We start from the raw sequence: 23,140 nt of genomic DNA, 5'->3' as shown, positions 1-23,140 counted from the left end.
GGTTTTTTTAGTTCTTACTAAGAAGTAGCTTGTAAGTAACGCCAGTGTCTATTATGAAAGATGATGATGATGTTAAAAAAACTCTGCATTCCACATTCTTTCAAATACAGTGGAAAGGAATTCAGTTATTTTAAAGAAGTGAAATATGGCAGGCAATGTTAAGCAAGTTCGACTTTGAACTTATTTTTGTGAATTAAAAATCGTTCAGCGCTCTCTTGTAGATCTCCCTCCCCCTGCTTTGATATTATTTTTAGGTTCCTTGTGACCTGTTTGCGTTGGGAATTCAGAACTTGTCTACCCTGCTTTTTCCAGAATCATACTGTGGGTGACTACAAAACTATTAAGTTTATAGTAAAGAGGAAGTGAAACCTCATTGGTGGAAATGATTCATGCTATATTAAATGTTTTCTTAATTACCACCTGTCTCAGATGCTTATATTAAAAAAGGTCTTGTTAGATGTGCAGCACTTTGTCCTGTGGGTAAATGCCCTGAAAGGTTCCATGTAAGCTTTGGATGCCTGCAATGAATTTTTTGCTAGAATTACAGGAGGTGTTTGTCATGAATTTTTTAGGTTGTTTAAAGAATCACTGGCAAAAGCAGATTTTATATAAAAGCAAAAGCACAATGGAGTTGCTTGGTGAGGTTCACTCTGCTACTTAATGTCTGGTTAAAGCATGCACAGAAAAAAATGCAATACAATCAGTCGATCTAAAACTAAAATTAACCAAAATGATCAGCGTGGAGGCTGGAATGGGAAAAGGGTAAGGATGAAAAGAAATAAGGGGGACTCTCCTGTTGAGTCACATAGTTCAGAGTGAATCCTCCCTGCCAAACTTAGCCCCAGGCTTGACTGATGTTTTAGGCACAAAAGCACTTGAACTTAACAGCACTTAATCGATGCCTCCAGTTAACCAATTCAACAAAAGATTCTGTAGAATTTGCTATCAGTACAACAGTAAGTCGCTTACAGGCCTCACTCACGAATGTAAAAGACTTAAGAATCTCAGAGAGCAGCATTCACAGTTCATTTGCTATAGCATATTTACTACGCTGCACAGACACAGACTTGGAAGAGTATGTACCAGATATATATCTGTGAAAAATTCCCCTCACATCCTGGGAAGTACTCACGTTGGATGCCTTTCTGTCTTCTCAAGGGGCAAAGAGTTGAGCCTTGAGGAGTGGTATCAGCCCAGGCTCCATCACCAGCATTTGGCAGTGATCCTCCAAGAGTAGCAAACTTGGGAGTTTGGGTCTGAGAGCTGTTCCCCCAGCGGGAAATGCTGGCCACAGCCTGCCGCAGTCCAGGAGAGCTCGAGGGATCTCACTTAAGATGCTGTTTATAGCATCGCAAGAGAGAGGGCTGTAGTCATAATCATTTTTCAAACTGGCTCCAGTTTGGGTTGGTAACTTCCCTTGAAAGTCCTATAACAAAAATATTGTTCCAGTTGGGCTGTTATTCTTGTAAAATAAAAGAAGTTTTCAAGGATGTTTGTTAAAAGCCATGAGCTTGTTAGACATCACTATTTCCTGGGAGCAGACAGTGTTTCTGATAAGCTCTAGATCAGCTTATTCCTGGGTGTTGTTTGTCAAGACCAAGGCCTCAAGTAGGCCTTGAGATCATAGTGTGGCCTGGTGGGGGCTGTGAGAGATGCACCACCGCTGTTTTAACGTCTTAAGCTAAGTGAGGGAAGAGACTTTTTTTTTTTTTTTCCCCCATTTGTGTTTGAGGTAAATGAAAAAGCTTTTCTTAAAAGCAGGTATGTCATCTGTGTCATGAGGCCACTGAAAGACCAAAAAAACCCAGCGTGGTTAAGAGTAACAGGAAGAAGTAAGGACTATAAGCAGGGGTCATGTGAGAATGTTTCTGAACCTATATCGAAGACCAGGTCTTGAATTATAAGGCTGGGAAACTTAATGGTGGAATTCTGCTAACAGAGTCTGTCTTGATTTTTATGAAGGTAAAATACAAATTTAGGAGGTAGGTGTTTCTTAATAGTCATCCTGCTGTGTTGGAAATCCTAACCTTGCAGTGCTTTGAAACTTGTAACGAGCAGTAATGCAGGTTCCTCAGTCTGGTGTTTGGAAAGTAGATAAATGAGTGCATAGAACATACCTTTAATATAATGACAGAACATGATGAAATGTTTGTTTGAAATGACTTTCAGATCTCACAGCTAAGATCTTTGTTCAGTGGGGAAGCCACCTCAGAGGCCATTAGGTTTGAGAAGCGTATAATTAGACTGCATGATCATTCAGGTCAGTAAGCACAGTATAGAGAAGTATTGCATAGTCAAACAACCTTAATAAACAAGTCTTGTGGTCAGGAACATCTGAATAATTGTGTCTAGATCAGTGGATGAAGGTGCACCTGCTATAAAATTCAAACACAAATTTTGTGACATCCTAAATTGGTGTTTTTCATGCAGAAGTTGTAAATAAAATTATTATCAAAAGTGATGACTTTATTTAGCGTAACTGTTTGTTGAAAAATTAATTTATGGAAAAGTATATTATATACATGTTTTCAAAATAAGCTTTTCTGTGTTAGCATGAAAAGGTAAATTGCTGGGGTGCAGGAAGCTTAATATTAGTTATGAACCATACACATTTTTGATAATATGACTTTTCTGCTGCAGTATTTTTTTTTACTACAGTGGGTAAGGATAAGGGGTATAAGGCTTTTATGAACAGTTGCTTGTGAAGAAAGTTTGAAAATATAGTCAGCTGAACAGTGTTATTCAAATTGTCTCTTTTGGAGTCAGATGTTGAGGAATTGATTATATATTTACTTACATTGTTAGGTTGTCTTTGCAGTTGTGAAAATCTGGTTTATGTACATATGTTTATTCCAAAGCTTCTGGGATATTTCTTGAAAGGATTAGCAATTCCAAAGCTGAAGGGTGGAAGAGTCTTTTCACAGCACAGTCCAACTGCTACTCTGGGGTATGTAGGAGTTGTTTTCATAGATTAATGCTAGTGCTTATGTTTTTTAGGATAATTAGCTAACATACAGGAGAAAATGGATTCTGGTGCAGCTACTAAACATGAGTTTTTTTATTGAAAGGTACAGAGAAGTATTTTCAGGTGGTTTAGGGAAAGATTGCATATGTGTATGTACAGGAGTATGGAATACAGGTAAACATGGTACTGATAATAAGCACAGTATATTTTAGGTAGCGCTCTGTGCTGTAGACTTGTGTAGGTAGTAGAACAAAAAAATAAGTGGGTTTGTGATACATTTTGGCATGGCAGTAGGACAAATTCTGTAGGACAAGTGTCTGTTCTGTCCTTATGTGCAGTGCCTCTTCCTGAAGCTGTACTGTGTGAAAGAGAGCTGGCTTAGGCAGTTGTGGTCATAGCCTTTTTCATGTATGTGGTATCAGTCTTGTATGCTGATCTTTTAGGCATGAAATAAGGTAGAGTCTTCTTGATGTGCATCTTTTTTGATCGAGGTATAAATTGAAGGAACAGAGCAGAAGACTGAATGAAAGCTTTGGGGTGAACAGGAGCAGTGTTGCCAGTAATCTTCCTACAGTCATCTTCAAGTGGTTTGTCCTGTAACTCCTAAAGTAGCTTGAAGATGACATGCTTATTCAGAAATGTCAGCATCTTGCAATAGTTGGTTTCACAGCAAGATAGGTTGCACATGTCTTAGAGTTTTGATAAATTTTTGATCTTACCAATTTGCACATTACCTGTGCAACATAGTATTTTTGCTTCTCTGTAAATCTTTCTAGGCATATAATGGTCTGACTGGATTGTCAGATCATGAGCCACCTGTGCTTGAAAATGGCTAGAAGCTGAGAGAACATGGTAGCAGCTAGAAAAGGTAGCAGCGATTTCAGTAGAAGGTCTTTGCTGGGGTAGTTTTGTTTTGGTTTTATTCAGTCAGTACTGAATCAGCACAATTATAGAATGTGCTGTGGGAAGTGCTCTGTTCTGGTTGGAATGTTAAACTGAGAAGTTCACTAGTCTGATGAGCACACATTTGAAAAGATGAGAGGTAAGAGTTAGAGTTGTTCTCACCATTGCATCAGTAAGGAGAGAGCAAGTTCAGTGATTAGGATGGGTTAGTACTTAACATTCTCATTGTGTTGTTTATTATTCCTATACTCCAGCTTGAAGCTTGATACAGACCAATCTGAAACTACCTGTAGTTAAAGTGTTTTAAGAATAGCATTGAGTATAAGCAGGGTGTTAAGATTTCTGACTAATGCTTTTAATATCTAAAGTTACAGCTAATGTAGAAAATTCTTTGTTAGTCATAATCAGGAAATCATCTAGATATTTGTGTTTGTGGCTTGTATTAGGCAATAGCAGACTTCTGTTTTTTAAAATGAAAACACTTTCTAATTTAGTTTAAATAAGTTAGAATTTTATTATGTCGTGCCTCTACTGTCAGATTTGCTAGAATTTACAGACTGTAACTTGACAGAGTTTTAACTAAGAGTGGGTTTTTGCTTTGGATTTTGTGTGTGTGTTTGGTGTCAGATTGTTCTAGCTGCTGGTAGAACCACTTTTTTGAACATAGTATTCTAGTCTGTGGTCAACAATTTGTAGTTGTATTTAAGATAAGAAAAACAGGATATTTTTACAAAGCCTGTCTACTGCTACACCGAGATTTGGTTTTGCAGGGAGCATACTTGCTTGTCAGTAAGCTTGGATTTGTTCCATGTTCAGTGGAAAACCAAAATAAAGTTGACAAGTTCTGTATATTTTCACCATCTTTCTAATTTTCAAATGTGTTTGAGATGTACAGGACACTTGTACACAAATACACAAACCTTCTTCAATTCAGTATTCTGATAGGTTATTTCTGCCTTTTCTGTTCGACTTAGGAGAATGAGTCTGAAATTCTAAAAGTCCTTGTGGCTTTTTTGAGAAAGAATAGAGAATACTCGGAGTTTAGAAATTATTATTGTCAGTAAAAAATTGAACTGACACCTAATTTGACTTCAACAAAAAGCTCTGCTGAATTAATGAGGTGGTGGTGTTCACTTCGTGAAACTTCCAGATGCTTTAGAATATGCATGTGAATTGCCAGCTCTGAATTGACATTTAGGTTATTACTATGATGGTTTGCTCAAAAAGACATAGGCATTTCATGACTTACTGGTCACATGTAGACCCCTGCTAGTAGCTGGGTTTTTTTTCACTGGAAACAACAGAATTTTCTCAGAGAAAAGCCAGTGAAAATTTTTCAGTTGACTAGGTTTGAAGCAGTCACAAACTCACAAACTGCTCACAAACATGGTCTTGTTGATGTTCCAGTCCTTCAGTAGCCAGTGTTAAGTACATACCTGTGGTGAAAATAAGGTATTTTGTGTCTAGTTCCTTGTGCTCTGATTGTGATTAGATTGACTTTTATTTTTTAGAGGCTCTCGTGCTTTGGCTTCTTTCCAATCATCCTGTTTCCACTTCTGTTGGCAGGATTGCCTATTGCTGTGCAGTGAACTGGGTTGAGGAACTGATCTGGCTGTAAACTGTGTTAGAACAAGTTGCACAAATGCTGTTGCTAGCCCAGAGAAGCTTGGGCACTGCTGCTCTTCAATATGTGACTGCAGGCAGTCAGCCCTTCTCAGCTCCTTTGGAGATACTGGCACATTTGTGCTCTGCTTTCCAAAAAACCCTCCATCAGAAAGTCTGATAATGCTTAATGCTTTTGGGCACCAAATCTGAAACTTTGCATTTGAAGCAGACTTTCTCTATGTTTTGCAAGACTACTTGGGTACAAGTATCTGAATCAGAAGTTCATGTTCTATGCAAATAAAAAACCTGCTGGTTTCAGCTGTTCTGTTGGTACTCCAGGTACTCTTGGAATCATGTTGTGTTAGAATGATCTGACCTTTCTTGTCTTGTCAGCTTAATGTGACACAGTGTCTTCAGCTTCTGTATGAATCCTGGTTTTTAGACGACATCTGTGCCATGGTTTCAGCCCTTGGTACATACAGAGAGGTGAAGTGAGCTGTTGTTACCACATTTCTTGTTCTTTTGTGTTTATTTGGCTGGCCCTAGAGGGGTAAGCCTTTCTTGGAAGACCCACAGTTTAAGACGAACCAAGGGGAAAAAAATGCACAATTTACAGATGACTTTTTAGAAGTGTAAAATCTTGTAATTGGTTATTTGTTCCAGCAGTTCAATTACTGCATGACCTTTGTAGGCATTTATCAGTGTGTTGTCTGCCATGGTTGAATAACAAAACTTCAGTACGTTTATATTTGTCCATAAAGCATGTGCAGCCTTTCCACACTCGTAAAGAGCTGTGCCACGTGAATCTTCCTTGGCAAGTCAAAAGTTGCTTCTTAATGTCTTCAGAGATTATTTGCAGTTAAAAAGCTTATTGTCCTTTGAGAAAGACACTGTGTGAATTCCATCACCTCAAGAATGAATCTGTCTTGAGATAAGGTCTAAAGAAAGGGACTTGCTTTAAGAATAGAGAACAACAAAGCTGTTATGTGTGAATATTGCAAAAAAAGATATATTTGTTTAATGATTTTTAAATAACCTTTTCAAGCATGCTGAACAAATTTGGAGTTGAAATACATCTCACAATATATTATTAGTGTTGGCTGCATTCCTTTGATGTTGGCTCTTCCTTTTGAAGAGGAAAATAGTCCTGTGCAGAATATAAATCCCAGTGCAAACCCCTGGCTTTAAGAATTAGCACATTTTTTAATAAGTATATGTAAGGTAATTTGAAGTTAATTTGTGCTTAAACAGCATAACTGTACAAACAAGCTGGCTTTTTAGTTACTTGTGATTTAAAGGAAATTTACCTTCAGTTCACTAAAAACCAAACAAGCATTTTACTTTGGCAGTGAGTTCAACTCTGCTTACTGTACTTTTAACTATCGATGCACGCTGTATAGTGGGATTTGCAAATGGTCGGCAAAAAAAACACCCCACTATCTTCAAGTACTGTCCCAAGTCCCAGCCTCTGCAGCATAACCAACTGAACAAAACAAAACCACACCCAACCAAACACCCTTGCAATTCTCATCAGCCTGAAATGTTTCTAGAAATTCAGAGCAGTGCTCAGGTGATTGAGAGAGAAGTCTGGAGATCCTTAATAAACTGTAGAGTGTTATATAGAGAACATCGAGTATTCTGCTCTAAAATATGACTGTGTCACAGCAGTGTTATAAAATAACTGGTAGTGTTTAACATTTTGGTTAAGTGATTAAACATTTAGCGTTATAGGGAATATTTAGAGAAAGTTCTGTTTAATTGAGCAGAAAGAATGTATTCTTAAAAATCATAGACAGTAGTAGTCCAAGCCTGAAGCCAGCTAATATTCACTTTTTTGGATAATTTCATTGATGTGAATTTTACCATTTCAAAGGTGCTTCTGGTCCTGTTTATCATTTTTGTTAAAGCAAGTGGTCTTCTCCAGTTAAGAGCCGAGGGCTTTGTATTTGGCGTGACTGAAGTAGTTCAAGCTCTTGCTGTGTGCCATTGAAACAATGTATTTACGTGCATTTCATTAGACTTCTTATCAGGGTTTCTTTTTCACATTTTAACCTGATTCGTCCATGCAAAAGAAGGGAAGTTGTCATTTAAACACTTTTGCTTGACTGTTTACGTCCATTTCCTGCTTTCCATTCTGAAGGTGGTTGGTGGTGCCATGGAAGAAGCAGCTGGATCTCGGGAGATGGCAATGAATAACCAGGATCAGCTGGTGAAGAGCAAGTGCACTGAGTTGTCTGATACAGCGTTGCAGTATCCCCAGTCCAACTGTTACAGCCTGGAAAACACGGGCATGCTGGGGGAAGCAGAGTGTATCACAAAGAACAGAAAGCACCCGGGCTCCACATGCTGTTCCCAAGAGTCCCGCGAGGAGACTCCCGGGAGAGAGGAAGCCCGTACCGATCCACCTGATGGACAGCAAGATCCTGAGAGTGAAAAACACAAAGAGAAAACTTTGGGTGTGTTCTCTTTGGCGTTTTGATTTTTAAATAGCTTTAATATTTTTGTAAAATAGCTATGGATTTGCTCCTTGTCTAAAATTTACTCTGTAGCCAAAAACTTGTCACCCGTAACAGGTTATTTTGAGAAACTGTGTGTGCACTTCTACTTGGGAAAGACAGTTCTTAATGCATATGTAAGACTCCTTCAGCTGGCAATGCTATTTTTACACAAACTTTAATAATAATAATGTGGTAATTGCTAATCAATTTTTTTAGCTTTCTGGTTTAAATCTGTGATTGTGGTGTTCAATGCTGCCAAAGGATGGCTGATAATTAAATTCTAAATGCTTATTAGAAACATATCTGCCAATACTTAACCTTCTAAATGTCATTTTTTCAGATTTCTTTTTTTTTCTGTGCAATTACAAAACAAAAATATTTTTGTGCTTTTATATTAAAGTAATTTTTGCTATCCTAGTTTTCGAATGGCACATTGGGCAAGATAAATTTATTCTTGCTAATGACATCGTGTGATGACTTCCCATTTGTCATCTCTTAGGATTATGCAGCTGTCAAACCAGGGAACAACTTAAGTCAGGCTAATTTCTCATGGAACTGTATTGTACTTCTAAAGACAGGTTGCTTTTCTGGTATATGGTTTTTCTTCCTCAGTATCATTGTCTGTCATCTATTTCATAGGAAAAGAAGTGTTATTATTAATGCAAGCCTTGAACACACTTTCTACTCCAGAAGAGAAGCTGGCAGCTTTGTGCAAGAAGTATGCTGATCTGGTAAGTAATTTGTAAAGATAGCAGAAATTATTCATGTGTTGCTATTAACTATGGAATGCAAGAACAGCTAATGAAGGACAGTTAATGATTTTGAATATTTTACAGTGTTGGTAAAAAAGGCACTCAGACTGACTGTTGTTTCAGCCAGACTTTCTTGTAGTCATTTCACTTCTACATGAATGCCCAAATCCAAAGGAAAACCAGGTTTTGATAACTCGGTGTTGAAACATAATACTAGGATTAACAGAAAAGTTTAGAGTTCTTTTGGAAGTAATTATTTTCCTAGTTCTTGATAATGCTTTTGTGCTAGTGTTGTATCATTGTAGGATAAAGAGCATACTATTATACAGAGATGGGGGGAGGAAATGTTCAGTTATATTTAACTCTAGTGATTTTTAGGAAAGGTGGAACATTGGGAAGATCTAGGTTGAAGTTTGCTTTGTGTTTGCTGATCATGTGAAGGAACAGAAAGAAAGGGTTGCATTTTTTCAGTAACAAACCAAAAAGAAGGAGTTCATAAAGTACATTCCGACTTTAAGTAGGCTGAATGGTAATTTATTCTCTAAAATAATTGATCACAAAATTGGGGGGTTAGATGAGACAGTTCATAAGCTTACTTCCCAGAATGTTCTTGGAGATAACAATACTTGACTCATTTTTCTTTAGACAGGGACACCAGGAATGGAAAGACTTGAAATCTTGTGTGTATTATGTTTTCCCACCATATTTGTAGTTATAAATGAATGCAAACAAAAGAGATTACAAAAGCACAAATTTTCTCTCTGTAGCTGTCAAGTGTATCATATGCATATATTTCTGAAAATGACATAATGGCTGCACAACATGTCATAACTCTTCTGAAATATTTTTTTTTTCCTTTGAGATTTATACTGTCTCCAAAACTTGGAGGATGATATAGCAGGTGGTCTTTTTACTCACAGAGGCAATATTGATTACTTAAGAACAGACTTAGATGAGTTCTGTTATGGAAATCCTGAGTTATCCATGGAGGTCTGTTACATTTTTGCTTTGTTTTCCTTGCTCTCATGTACTCTTGGTTCATGCGAGTGCATTTCCTTTAAAACCAGCAGCTTCTCTAAGAAGTCACTTTCATTTAAATGACAAACAATAATAGTTCTGAATTGTAACTCAAGGATGGGGAACCTACCTAAAAATGAGCTTCAATATTGTAAGAGTAAAATGCTGTAAGTTAGTTGTTCCTTATGAGCAATTGCTCATGCATGTGATGCCTTTTTTGTTTAAGCACAGCTCCCATGTCACCTCACAGTGGTGATGAGGGCCTGCATGAGGAGCTAGGCCAGTATGAATCCCTCAGTTCTGAAGAAATAAAGGAGTCTGCCCTATTTCACTTTGAGTTTTATTATTGATGGAAAGATCTCAAAATAATTAGGGAGAAGCTACACCAAATAAATTGTAATCTCCTTCGCGAAGGTTGGTAGTCAGAAGAGGTGTGTACTTGTTAAGGTTTTTGCCCTCCTGGGAGAGGATCAATAGAATGTTGGCAGAGTAAGCATTCACAGTTGCCATCCTAGAAAACCACTTGATGTCCTCATGGTGCTCAGAATGGCTGAGGAGCTGGATGGCAGCTTGTCTGGGTGTAAGAATAGCTTTGTTTCAGCTAAATGAGTTTGAGGGATGCCCCTGTTCCACTTAGAATGATTAGGTTGGATCTAATTGTGTTCCTTTTAAGATGCGTTCTTTTCTTCATGATAGTGGTGGAGAACCACTGGCATATGTGTCAGCTTTAATGCCAGCAGAGGTTTGAACTGTTTATGACAGTGCACCTACAATGCTTTTTTTCTTTTTTTAAAGATTCATCATCTTTAAAGCTCACTGTCAGGTTTTTCAGTGGTGTCTCATGAAAAGGACTGTACAATGAAGGTAGGAATGCCTCTCTCCTGGCAAAAGGTCTTCCACAATTTTTTTTTTCCCGTAATTTGGAATCTATCAGGAGATCAGCCTGTGATGCAGGAAAGTTTGCATCCTTGGTGATAAGTCTCACACTGGCACACTTTTACAGGCCTGAAGTTTCATAGGTGTGCAGACAGCACAACCACTTGAAGTGGTGTTTTCTGGCCATGCAAGAAAAGGGCTTTTTATATTTGGATGTGAAAATAGTCCCTTAATCCGTTTCCCTAAACTACATTAAATAGACATTTAATTTACTGTTGTCGTGGAGGTCCTTAACTTTATTCTTTCTTTTGTGCTTATGTTGAGTTCTTTCAGAAAACCAGCATTGCGTTACTCTTCTGTTATGGTGATGTTACTCATTGCCAGCCCTTTTTTCCTGTGGTATGTCCCAAAGCTGAGGCACTATCTAATAAGGAGCAGAGTAACACTTAACATTGTTGCCTTCTTTGCAAAGAAACAGCCTCTAAATAATATGGTTTCTCAGGGAGCCCGAAAATCATGTATAATGGAACATACTCTGTGAGATATTAATGCAAGAAACTTCTCTTCACTGGATTTTCATAGAATAGATTTTAAAATATGTATACAGAGTTTAACTGTGTCATCTACCATGTAAACAGCCTAAAGGAAATACAACAAAAAAATTGCTTCAAATGGTTGAGACTGCAGATCTCTTAAAGTCTGGACTATGTAGCTATAATAGTAGCTGACGTGATTTGTCAGGGCTGCTAGTTTTGTCTTTTCTTTTCTGAAATACAGCAGCATTTTATAAACCTGTATGAATTACTGCTTCCCTTGGTAGGAGCTCCTGATGACAAGGAGCTCTGTACAGTTCTGTGGTTTTTCTTTTTGATAGCAAAAACAAGACTGATTGGATAAAAAGTTGTGTACTTTCAGGATAAGAGTGGGAAAAGTTGTGACTTGTTGAAAAGCCAGTCTCAGTTGGCTATTAATTGTATCTGCCACATTTTCCTTACAGAGGCCTACTCACACCCCTGTAGATGAAAGCAGGCTAAATAATCAATGATGGGTACATGATGCTGCCTGTTCCTCACAGGCAAATGTTAAGTTGGAATTTGTATGTTTTCATTTTCTGTCCTTATGCATTTAGAATTGTCTGTATGGATGATGGCAGTTTCTCTTTAAAATCAACTTGGGGTTTTAATAAAGTTTTACTTCCTCGTTTTCATCCAAAATGTTCAAAAGTTTCTTCAGTGTGCTCATCTAGATGCATAAAGATTGTTTCAGCTATGTTCGTTTAACAAATTTACTCTCTAACTATAGTTGGAGGAGAGCCGGAATGTTCAAAAGCAAATGAAGATACTGCAGAAGAAACAAGCACAAGTTGTGAAGGAGAAAGTGCACTTGCAGAGTGAGCATAGCAAGGCCATTTTAGCACGTAGCAAACTGGAATCTCTCTGTCGGGAGCTTCAGCGTCATAACAAAACTTTGAAGGTTAGTTTATTTACATAAATTACAGTGCTGCTGGTGATAGAAGTCTTATAGATCACTGCTTAAAATCAGGACTGCTGCTTTTTTTCCTTGTCACTTTGCCCATTGCCTGTATGTGTAGGAAATGAATGGCATGTAGTGTAAGTGTAGCTGATTTTAAGGTAAGGAATACAGGGATAGTTAACTTGCTGATCCCCCTTCCCCCCCTCAAACCAATTCATATTACTTGCAGTATTTGATCTTGTCATATTTGTTTCTGGGAGCAGTGCTGATGACTGCTGGAAAAAATATCACAAGTGAAATAATAGCAGCATGAAATGGCAGGGTAACAAAAAAGCTTAATTCTGTCAGAATATATATAATCGATGGGAGAGAAATAGAAGAGAGCCAAGGTAAGATAAGAATCTGTGATTTCTGTAGAAAATTGCATTATAGTATCAAAGCTGGTTTTTACATCTGGATAATGCTGACACTTGCAAAGGTACTTCCGTAGTATCTTAACACCTTTGAGTAATGTTGTTAGTGGTAAAGACAAAAGTTTCTAAAAGTTTTGCAATTTCTAGATTCCTTTTTCCACACACTTCACATGGGTAGCCAGCATGGCATATTATGATCATGGCTTATGTTAATTCTAGCACTGTAGAAATTGAAACTGTACAGAAGTGGATTACTGCCATTGTTTCTGACTCAAAAAGTGCATGGTTTGATCCAAATGCTTTGAATATTCTATATTTAAATATTTTATGAATATTTCTTCATAAAAGGAAGAAAACATGCAACAGGCGCGTGAAGAAGAAGAAAGAAGGAAAGAAGCAACTGCACACTTCCAGATCACACTGAATGAAATTCAGGCTCAACTGGAACAGCATGATATACATAATGCCAAGCTCCGTCAGGAAAATATTGAGCTGGGGGAAAAGCTGAAGAAACTCATTGAACAGTATGCATTGCGAGAAGAGGTACTTACAGTACACTTGTAATGGGATTTTATTAGTTCCTTGACTGTAAGGATCAGATAATTATTGAAAAAGGAAGAAAACCCCTCATGTTTTCCAGCCGTTTTATAAATAATTTTTAAATTATTCTCTTTACTTCACTACTGAGAGAAATTTAGTAGTTGTTCGGCTCACTGTCTGTCCTTCCTGACTGGTTTTGAATATCTAAGTTCAAGATGCACTGGAGAAAGTCTTTCATAATGAAAGTTATCAAATAGAAATAAGTTGTCCAGAGATTGTCAAACCTCTGCCTTTAGATGCATTTTAGAGCTCAGCTGGGCAAGATGTGAGTAACCTGATCAAGCTTTGAAGTTAACCCTAGTCTGAGTCAATTAAATGGCCTCTAAAGGTTACTTCCAACATAAATACATATTGATAGTTGAAGTTCATCAGAATCATAATTTCATGTTGTAATAGGAGGGGATATAAGTTATTCTGTCTTATTTCTTCCATTTCATTAAGGTTGGGGTCTTTGGGGAAGCTCCTTTGTGTACATAGCTGCTCTTGTTGGCACAGAATAGAAGTAAGCTATCATGCTTTAAGAACATATTTGTCCTGGTGTCATGAAAATGTCTCTACTCTAGGGCTAACTGAGCTGTCTTTAATTGGCACCAGAATGTGAGCTAGCTGCTCTAAGCTACAGTGATGGAAAACAGCCAATTCTCCTTGTCCAAGAAAGAGCTGAGCTGCATGGATTTCTACAGCTAAGATTAGTTGGCTGGTTCTTTGTTGGCACAGGAGGTTTGGAGTGTAATTTCTCAACTGTTTCTGGGAGGATGTTCTTTTAATTTGTTTTTAATCTGGATCAGTTAGAAAGCTCTCTGTAAGGTAATTCCCTACCTTTTGCAATCATGAAATACTTGTATCTACCTTGAGATTATATGGAGAAAAGATAGGAAGTTGCCTTGTGCTACTTTATGGATCAAAGTAAGACTGCAAAATGCAATGATTTGTGGGATTTCATGAGCTAGATGAACTGTTGTTTCAAACTTTTGCTCATTTTAAACTTTTTTAATTAGGAAGACTAGAGCTTTTAGAAGTAACACAATAAGGATTAGAGGTAGATAAACCAACTTTAGAAGCAAGGATGTAGACTGCTTATTTCAGGATTTTTGAAATGTCTGGTGTGAAGTGACTGACTGTATTGTACCAACTTAATGAAACAGAACCTGGTTTCCATGAAAGACAGAAAAAGGGTAATTACAGCATATGGGGATAAAGGAGGAAAAAAGACACGTAAAACACTCTTTTACCACTTTGCTTTGGCATGAAACTTCTAAACAATATGCATTTCCCCAAACAGTACATTGACCAGCAGACTGTCTATATTTGACTTTGTGATTTTCTTTTTCTCTTTAGCATATTGATCAAGTGTTCAAACATAAGGAACTGCAGCAGCAACTTGTGGATGCCAAACTTCAGCAAACTACCCAACTTATTAAAGAAGCAGAGGAAAAACATCAGCGAGAACGGGAGTTTGTAAGTGAACTCTATATATGTTAAGACAAATAAAACCCACCAAACCAGACTTGGCCTGATTTAAAGCAAATGCAACAAATTGAAAAGACCATCTTTTCAAGTTAGGGTAGATTTCAACAAAGAGACTGAGATTTAAGTTTTGTGTATGATGCCTAGGATATTGTTATTGATGCTGACAGGGAAGTAATGTTATTTGTTTGCATTTTCTTGGAAAATATGCTAAATACCATTTAAATTTCACTTAGACTTGGAAGCATGCTCTGAAACCCCAAATGTACTTTGTGCAGTCAAGAGTGGTAACCTCTGGTTTTATGCTATGAGAAACAACAAATTCAGAATAAGGCACATGTTTTTCTGCACTGTTTGCCCACCAAATTGTGTGTGATGTTTTATTTGTATGTTGATAATCAGCAATATACTTGCAATCTTCTGAGATGTTTTCTTTCAATGAATCTGTAGCTTCTAGACAAAAAAAAAATATAATTTCTGTATAATCTTAAAATGACCATCTGAATTCTTCTGGTTTTTTTGAACATAATTTCATAAGTCATAAGCAAGTGAAAATATCTTCAAACATGAACCTACAACATGGTGTCAAGGTGACATAAAATTGGTTTGAACTAGTCTGCAGAGATAATATAGTGACTGGAGAAATGAAAGTGGAACTATTCATAATTTAACAGTTCAGACTTACTAGAGAAATAGAAATATTAATTCACATTACCTGATAGAGAAACCTCTCAATGAAACTCTCTACATGTCATCACATGCTTTAAAATTGTATATATGAAAATACAGTGCAGTAATAAAAAGAAGCCTGTGTGAGAAAATGTGGCTCAATAGCCCTTAGGTGATGTTAACATTTGTTCATTTTTAATCATAGATTGAGTTAAGCCATTTTTGGGAGTACTTTTTTTTCATTATACAGCTTTTTGCACTGTTTTTTAGCTGCTGAAAGAAGCTACAGAATCCAGACACAAATGTGAACAGATGAAGCAACAGGAAGTTCAGCTGAAGCAGCAGGTACGTTTTTTAAATGGAGAGATCTTCAGTAACAGTTCCAAAAAGAAAATACTAAGGGATTTGTGACTGTAGAGAACATAAGGCAACGTCTGAAAGAACTTAATATTCATCAGATGTTTGTGAAGAGTACTTTGTATTTTTTAATTAAGTTTAAAATTTAATTTCCAGGAGGTAACTTCCATAGTGAAGCATGAAACAGAAATTGCAAAGAATTGGTGTTTTGTACTTGCTGTTTAATTCATCTGGAGAATACTGTTCCTGGAAGGTGCTCAGCATTGAATTTCTGGAGTTAGTGGTCTTCTAAATTAATAATAGTAATACTACAAAGACTAGAATTTAGTAAAGCTTAAGATTAAAAGCTTAGGAAAGCTTCTCTGAAAATATTGTTCTTTTGTGACTGTAAAGAGTTGTGTGGGGATTTTTGTTTAGGCAGGTTTTAGAATCTGTTTCTTACTGTTTGCATCACCATGTGTTGTGGAAGATTGGGACCAAGCAATGTCCCTTTTATCCCTGTAGTTATTCAGATTTAGTAACCTGAGTATCTCTGTCCACAGACCCTGTTGTCTTCAAATTATTTTCTTGTTGTAAAGTAGATGCTACAGCAAAATGTCCTCTGAGAGAGATGGTCTCCAGTTTTTGTGCTTTGGTTCTGGATCACTTCAGTCATTGACTGCACAGCAATGGCACGAGGCACAGGGAAATGGTCGTTTCAGCCAATACCAGAGCAGTGGGAAGCAGTAGCTGTTCCCTTCACTGTGTGTCTGTTACTGCTTCATTTGATGTTTTGTATGAAGTCTGTCCTGCTTTCAGCTGGAATAGAGTAAATTTCTCTCTAATCTGTGTTTCAGAGTCACAATAAGCATAATATTGATAGCACACAGATGTTTTGGCTGTTGCTAAATTTTGATTACTGTAAGTTGAGGGCTGTTTTATGTCTCATGCTTTGCTAATGAGCAAAAAACCTCAAAAACCTGGGAGCACAGCTGGGACAGGTGACCCTGGCCAAAAGGCCAAAGTGATGTTCCAGATCAGAGAACATCATGCCCAGTATGTAAACTGGAGGAGTTAGCTGGAAAGGGGGCTGATGTGGGCTTGGGAATGGGATCTGCATTGGGCAGTTGGTGGTGAGCAGCTGTCTTGTACATGACTTGATTTTGCTTTTCTATTCTTATCATCTATTATTACTGTGTTTTACTTTGTTTTAATTACTGAACTGTTCTTACCTCAACCTACAGTTTTGATTCTCCTCCCCATCCCCCTGGGGTGGGGAGTGGGGATGAGTGAACAGGTGTATGGTGCTTAGTTGCCAGCTGGGCTTAAATCATGACAGTGTCTTTGAAATCTGTTCCATGCCCTTTTTTCACACATACTGTACCCAATTATTTTCTTCTTTTCTGGGCTTTCCAGGAGTTAGGTTTCAAGTGTCTGTGTGTGTAGTTAGGTTCAGTCACATATGTCTCCACTGGACTTGAACACAGGAATATTCAGATACTTCCAGATAGGTTTTTAACCATGCTTAATTACTATTTTTTCCAAGTTGGCTATCCTTTATTTAAAATCTGCCTCTCTTGTTGTTTTTAATGGTTACAATGGGTATAGTTAGTGGTTTCTTGAGGCAAACAGATTTTTCTGTAGAATAAGATGAACTAGAAAGTTCGGTGACAATAATGGCAAAGAGTCATGATGACTGCTGACAAGCTAGGATAATTCCTGTTATGAAATTCCCTTTACTAATAGAGCAAACCACAATATTTCAATGCTCTGAATTGTATTGTCCTGGAACCCCCAGTGTAAGAATTGAGAGAACTTGCTACTCTTCACTGGGAGTAAGAAGTTACTGTGAAATGGTCATGTATTCTTAGAACTATCAAATCACACACTGATTAGGAATAATTTTTTTTAACTATGTTATTATACTTTATTATATTTTGTTTCTTGTTGTAATGTAAATTGTTTTTATTATATTTTGCAGTTATTTCTTGGTGTTTTACCTTGTGGTGCAGGGCAAGAAAACTTTCTGTCACTGAACGTTAATGCTCTTTTTAAAGTGTAATGCTTTTCACTGTTACGTGAATTTCTTTTCAGTATTGACTTTCTATGATTTTTGTTTACTGGGCAGATTACATTGGTTGTGAATGTGTAACTTTTTTTCCTGAAATCAATCATGTTTATTTTGTCCCAGCCTTGTTTATTAGCTTTGGCTGGTAAAGGTGGAAAGGTAGGTAATTCCTAAGTTTTAATTTCACCAACCAGGTGCTGAATTTCCTGTATATGTATACGTCCACAGAATTTTATTTTTTTTCCAGTGGGGAAGTAAAAAATGAGGTAGTGATGAACTGTTATGTCTTCCAGCATTTTATTAAACATAATATTCTTTTTACTTCAGAATATATTGGTGTTCAATAAACACAGAACTCTACTTCACATATAATTTGAATAGCATGTTTTCAGAAAAAGTCTGTGTGTTCCTCAAATGGAAATTGTAGTATAGCTTCAAATAAGGAAGTTCACATTTAACTATTTCTAATTTCATTTTGCCATGTACCTACATATTTTTGTATTTGTGTATGCTGTTCAGATTAATGCCCCTGCCTTTTTTCCAATAGCTTTCTCTTTACATGGATAAGTTTGAAGAATTCCAGACCACCATGGCAAAAAGTAATGAGCTCTTTACAACTTTCAGGCAAGAAATGGAGAAGGTATTTACAGGATTACCTAGTTTCATTAAAAGTAATATAGAAATGTATGCTTTTAGTGGTAGATTTTATAAGCATTTGCCTTCTGAAAATATAAAGAGTATTTTGACAATTTAACGTGGATCATAAGATAGGGTATAGGAATTATGGAAGATAAATGTAATTTTTTTTCTGTATTTTGACATATTTAAGTAATACCTAAGTTGTCATTTCAGTGTTTTACCAAATACTGGTTCTAATTCTTTTTGGTTGTGCTTATGTTTTAAAACTTCTTCTCCGGGAGGTTTTTATTACTCGTACTTGAAATTTGATAGTCTGTTTCTTTCTAGACTCGGTATTATTTTCTTTGAATGCAGAATCTATATTTGTATCTAAAAATGCAAAAGCACGTTTACAAAATAACTTGTTCAAACTGGACTTGGAAATTAATGCTAAAAAGTCTTAATTACTCATATAAAACCACCTACGTTGCAACACAAGCCACAAAATTAAATCTTATATTTATCTTTTGTAGATGACCAAGAAGATTAAGAAACTGGAAAAGGAAACCATTGTGTGGCGTACAAAATGGGAAAACAACAACAAGGCTCTTCTGCAAATGGCTGAAGAGGTAATCATCTTGTAAGCAGCAGTGTAGCTCAGCTAGAGCCTGTGTCCTAGGGAACTTCATACAGTTTTTCAGTTTTAGAGAACTGGAAGTAATACACTGTAGCCTCTTCTTGGATTGTCTGCATTATGTTTTCTATTATGTAAGTTCCTGTCTTCCTCAGGCATGGAAATGGAAGGCTGCTATGTAAATCTAAGCTGATGGCGCAAAAAAAATTGTGCCTCATCTTTGCTTACTGTTTAATTGGTGGGATAATGTTTATGAAAACATACAAGCTGAAGGAATTGACTGTATTTCAATATGTTGAGCAAAGTTCAGCGAGTGCTGTGATAGAAATCTGTTTGAAATGCAGAAGACTGATACAAAGGAAGTAACTCCTGTGCAAGAGATTGATTGCTTTCTTGCATTGCTGCAAGGTCACAAAATGTCATTACTTACTTGTAGTCTGGCAGGAGCTGCATGATGCAGCTGTACCTGCACTGCCCAGGGCCTGGCTCGGGTATGTGAGGTCTGGCCTTGGCAAACTATGCTTGGTTGAGCAGGATCTGCTATAGTGCTGTTTATCTTTCCCTCCATTCTTAATAGGAGCTAGTTAGGAGAGCCATGAGTATGTACACTCTGGCCTGGATTCTGCTAATGGATTGTGGGCTTTTTCTCTGCCCTTCTCCTCCCTATAGTTGCCATTATTTGGGTTGTGGTTGACAGCGTTACAGGATTTCTTTATTAGGGTCCTGGTTGATGCCCAGCCCTTGCTTACAGTTAGCCCTAAGTGGCTATGTAGTTCCCATGGTTTGTTTTGGAAGGTGTCCATTGCCACTCCAGCGCATGGCTAGGTGAGGTATTCTGAGGAAATTGGCTCTAGTTCAGCAGAAATTTGGCCTGCTGGATTAAGACTAAATATTCAGAATTAAATAGTGATAATTCTTTTCATTAATTAAAGGGGGGGGGGAAATGGTTGTATCACAGAGTTTTTATTTCTTTTGTCCTCAGAAAACAGTAAGAGATAAAGAGTACAAAGGCTTTCAAATAAAACTGGAGCGTTTGGAGAAGCTATGCAGGGCCCTTCAGACGGAAAGGAACGAGCTGAATGAGAAGGTGGAAGTGCTCAAGGAGCAGGTTTCTCTGAGAGAAGCAGATGTGGATCTGGCTGTGCAGGTGTTGCAGTCCTGCACACTCAATTCCCATGAGGAGCTGGGAACTCCCATTGACACGGAACCAGGAATCCAACCCGATGCAGAATCACGTGCGGGAAATAGCTCAGAAAAGACTGTCTCAACAAGTCCTGTTCCTGGCACTGAATCTGTAGACTAAAATGAAGTGTAAACACTGTATTGAGAGATATATTTTGTGTATAACTTTCTCTGTTGGTGGTAACTATTTGGTTTTGTGGTGAAAATTTTCTTACTTTTTCTACCATATCTGTATTTTCTTAGAACTACTGGACTTATGTGGTACAGGAAGCTGCATAGCAGCTTTAAATAGCTTAAACTATAAATTTTCCACAACTGTGTTGCACATCTGCCTCATTTTTTAAAAGAAAATATTTTTCCATAAAAGGATGCATGTGCGTTTCCTCCCCACAACACAAATCACTGTCATGGAAGACTGTGTACAGATCTAATATCGTTTGGGGAAAATGGTGACAGCAGGTCACTTTTGTTTTAAAGAACAGCACTCTGGTTTTGTTCATTGATTTGCCACTCAGTATACTAAAGATTATCAATTTTTCCAGTAAATTTGTCTACATAAGGTTGTCTAATGGCCAGTAAAAAAGTCAGCTTTCTCCCCTATATATGTTTTCATATATATGAATGAAAAAGTAAAGGTCCAGAATATAGTAAAAGATATGTTTAAAGGGTTTTGTGTACTTTGTGGTATGAAAAAACAGCTTTGAAATACATTAATTTGCAGCTGGTGAAACAGGGTGTACAGCTTTTTGCAGATGTCTCAGGGTTGTGTTGTAAAGGTTAGTTTGGACTATTGGCTCTACCTGTGAACACATTAAATATAAATGTGTGGGGAAATGTACAGTGATGCTGCCGAGTGGGATTTTGCAGCTGTGGAGCCTATTGCACAGGTGTTGGTCACATTCTTCCCTCTTAGCTGCAGTGTCCACCACATGGTTATCCTGACCAGAGAAATCCATTCATGTCTGAGCAAACCTCTGGATTACCTGAAGAGCTGGCATATAAGACACTTCCTGCTGGAGGTGTGGAAGACAGGAGTCTGGCATATAGGCTTCCTCTAATAGCCAGGTATGCACCATATTTAAGTGTTAGTTAAGGCTATACTGGTTATAATTGAATGTGAAGATTCAGATACATCTTCTGAAGTACAATGTGGAATTTCCTGCACATTCAACCTGAAAGCTGCACCAGTTGGCAGAGTGCCTTCCCAGTCTGGTTATCTGGTAAAGGTGGTACTTCACATTCTTACACTAACATACCACAATCAAAGCCCCCTTGTTAACCTTAAACCATGTTGTATTTTCTTAGAAAATTTGATATGCACATTATGACTTCTTTTCTTGAAAAGAACTAGGACCAACATTTATTTTTTGGCAAGACAATATCATCTAACTACAAGCTACCCCTAACTTTGGTTCCCCTGCATTTACTTGCTAGTTTTGGTTGCTGTCATTTTAAGAAACATGAACATGTGTAGCATTTCCTGGTACTTAAAAGTTTTTTGCACTTACCTGGGAGGGGATTTCTTAATCAAGCACATCTCAACGAGCTTCCCAGCCCCATTGCCCTTGGCAGTTCAGTGGCTAATTACTTGAATGTTCAGGCTGCACAGTCCTTTTCCTGTAGTAATGTTATGTTGAAGTAACTTAGTGGTCTCAGAGAGAAAGGTCATGTAAGGCCTAATATATATGGTTTAGCTCATACCACTCAGAGGAACTGTACAAAACTTAGATTTCTAAAATGGAGCAAGTGGGAAGCTGGCCATTTTTCACCTAGATTGTGTGGGTTTGGTGTTTGTGGTCCAAGCACAATGCAGGAAATGAAAAGAAGGTAGTAATGAGCAGTCAGGTTAGATTCAGAGCTTTGTAATGTTCATCATGGGAACTGTATACCATAAAAATAACTGGAAAGAAATATTTCAGACTTACTGTTCAAATTACTTGCTTTATAGAATCAAGCTTGAAAAAACAGGTGTTGTGAGAACTGGCTTTCAGCTAACACTAAGTATGATATAATTTTCTTGAGGAAAAGCGATAAACTTTGTATCTAGTGCATCCATACCCTTGGCAAGGTAGGACATGCAGTTTTCTATTTTTACAATTTATTATTTGGACATTTGTATTCTGAACAATTCTTTCTGTAGTGCTTGTTTTACATGGAGGCAAGAGTGAGTTTTTGGATCCTGCTGCAAGAATAAAGGGCTTTTAGAGACATGACAGATGTATAGAACAGCAATACAAGTATCTTTGTCACTGACTAAATATGTAAAAGAAGCTGAATGCCCCAAGTGAAAGGCTTTTAGAACGGGGATATTTCTCTATTTTCTACCCTCCGACATACCCTTGTCACAGCAACTTATCTGGCCAAGGCAAGCTGTACTTTGCTTCCTGAAACCAGTCAGTGAAGTTTCATGCATTGATTATAAAGTGTTTTAGAAAAAAGGATACAAACTGATGTTAGGGATAAGCTCAGCACTGTCACTGATCTGCCATACTGCAGGCTATTGCACTGCCAGGCTGCCGCCAAAGGGGCTCCAGAAGGGTTTTTAAGTAAACTTGTATTACTGCCTTTCTCCCACTACTACAAACCATTTAATTTGGGATGTAAACTGATGTAGCCTGAGATGAGTGTGTCTAATTGTCAAAACTGGGGCCTGATTGACAGTTTCACCATGATTAAACTGCAAAAAGCTAAATTGTATGTGGTTCAAGACCCAAATACGTGTATACGTACACACGTAAGTTAGGGCTGTATCTGTATTGTTTTGTCTTTCCTTTCATTACACCTGCTTATGTTACAGTTCAATTCTCAGGTGTTGCAGAAAATCTACCTCTTTGGACTGTAGATGGAAATAACTGTGAAAAAAGTGATGCAGAAATCTAGTTTGTGCTAAACACACTGCTTTATTTTTACAACCCATGTCTGCTTTCATGAGGAAAAGTGATAAATGAACAGGCAGTCTTTGTTTTGCTTTTCAAAAACATTTTGTAGAGATTTTTCACTAATGTGAATCTGAAATTTTATCTACTCAATTCTGTATAGATTAAGTAAATAAGTATGCTTAATA

At 37.4% G+C, this 23,140-nt stretch overlaps 1 protein-coding gene across 1 annotated transcript in view; it reads left to right on the top strand.

The window, feature by feature from the left end:
• Nucleotides 1–23,140, top strand: part of TXLNG (taxilin gamma) — a 24,498-nt gene extending 1,358 nt beyond the window's left edge. The window contains exons 2-10 of the mRNA XM_015635521.3: nt 7,614–7,929; nt 8,611–8,702; nt 11,919–12,089; nt 12,851–13,045; nt 14,441–14,560; nt 15,509–15,583; nt 18,190–18,282; nt 18,794–18,889; nt 19,877–23,140. Of these exons, the coding sequence (XP_015491007.2) occupies nt 7,614–7,929; nt 8,611–8,702; nt 11,919–12,089; nt 12,851–13,045; nt 14,441–14,560; nt 15,509–15,583; nt 18,190–18,282; nt 18,794–18,889; nt 19,877–20,197 (1,479 nt within the window). The 3' untranslated portion in view covers nt 20,198–23,140. The remainder of the gene's footprint in view (nt 1–7,613; nt 7,930–8,610; nt 8,703–11,918; nt 12,090–12,850; nt 13,046–14,440; nt 14,561–15,508; nt 15,584–18,189; nt 18,283–18,793; nt 18,890–19,876) is intronic.

Source organism: Parus major, chromosome 1 (genome assembly GCF_001522545.3).
Source record: "Parus major isolate Abel chromosome 1, Parus_major1.1, whole genome shotgun sequence".
Lineage (NCBI taxonomy): Eukaryota > Metazoa > Chordata > Aves > Passeriformes > Paridae > Parus > Parus major.
This window is presented reverse-complemented; position numbering and strand designations above follow the sequence as displayed.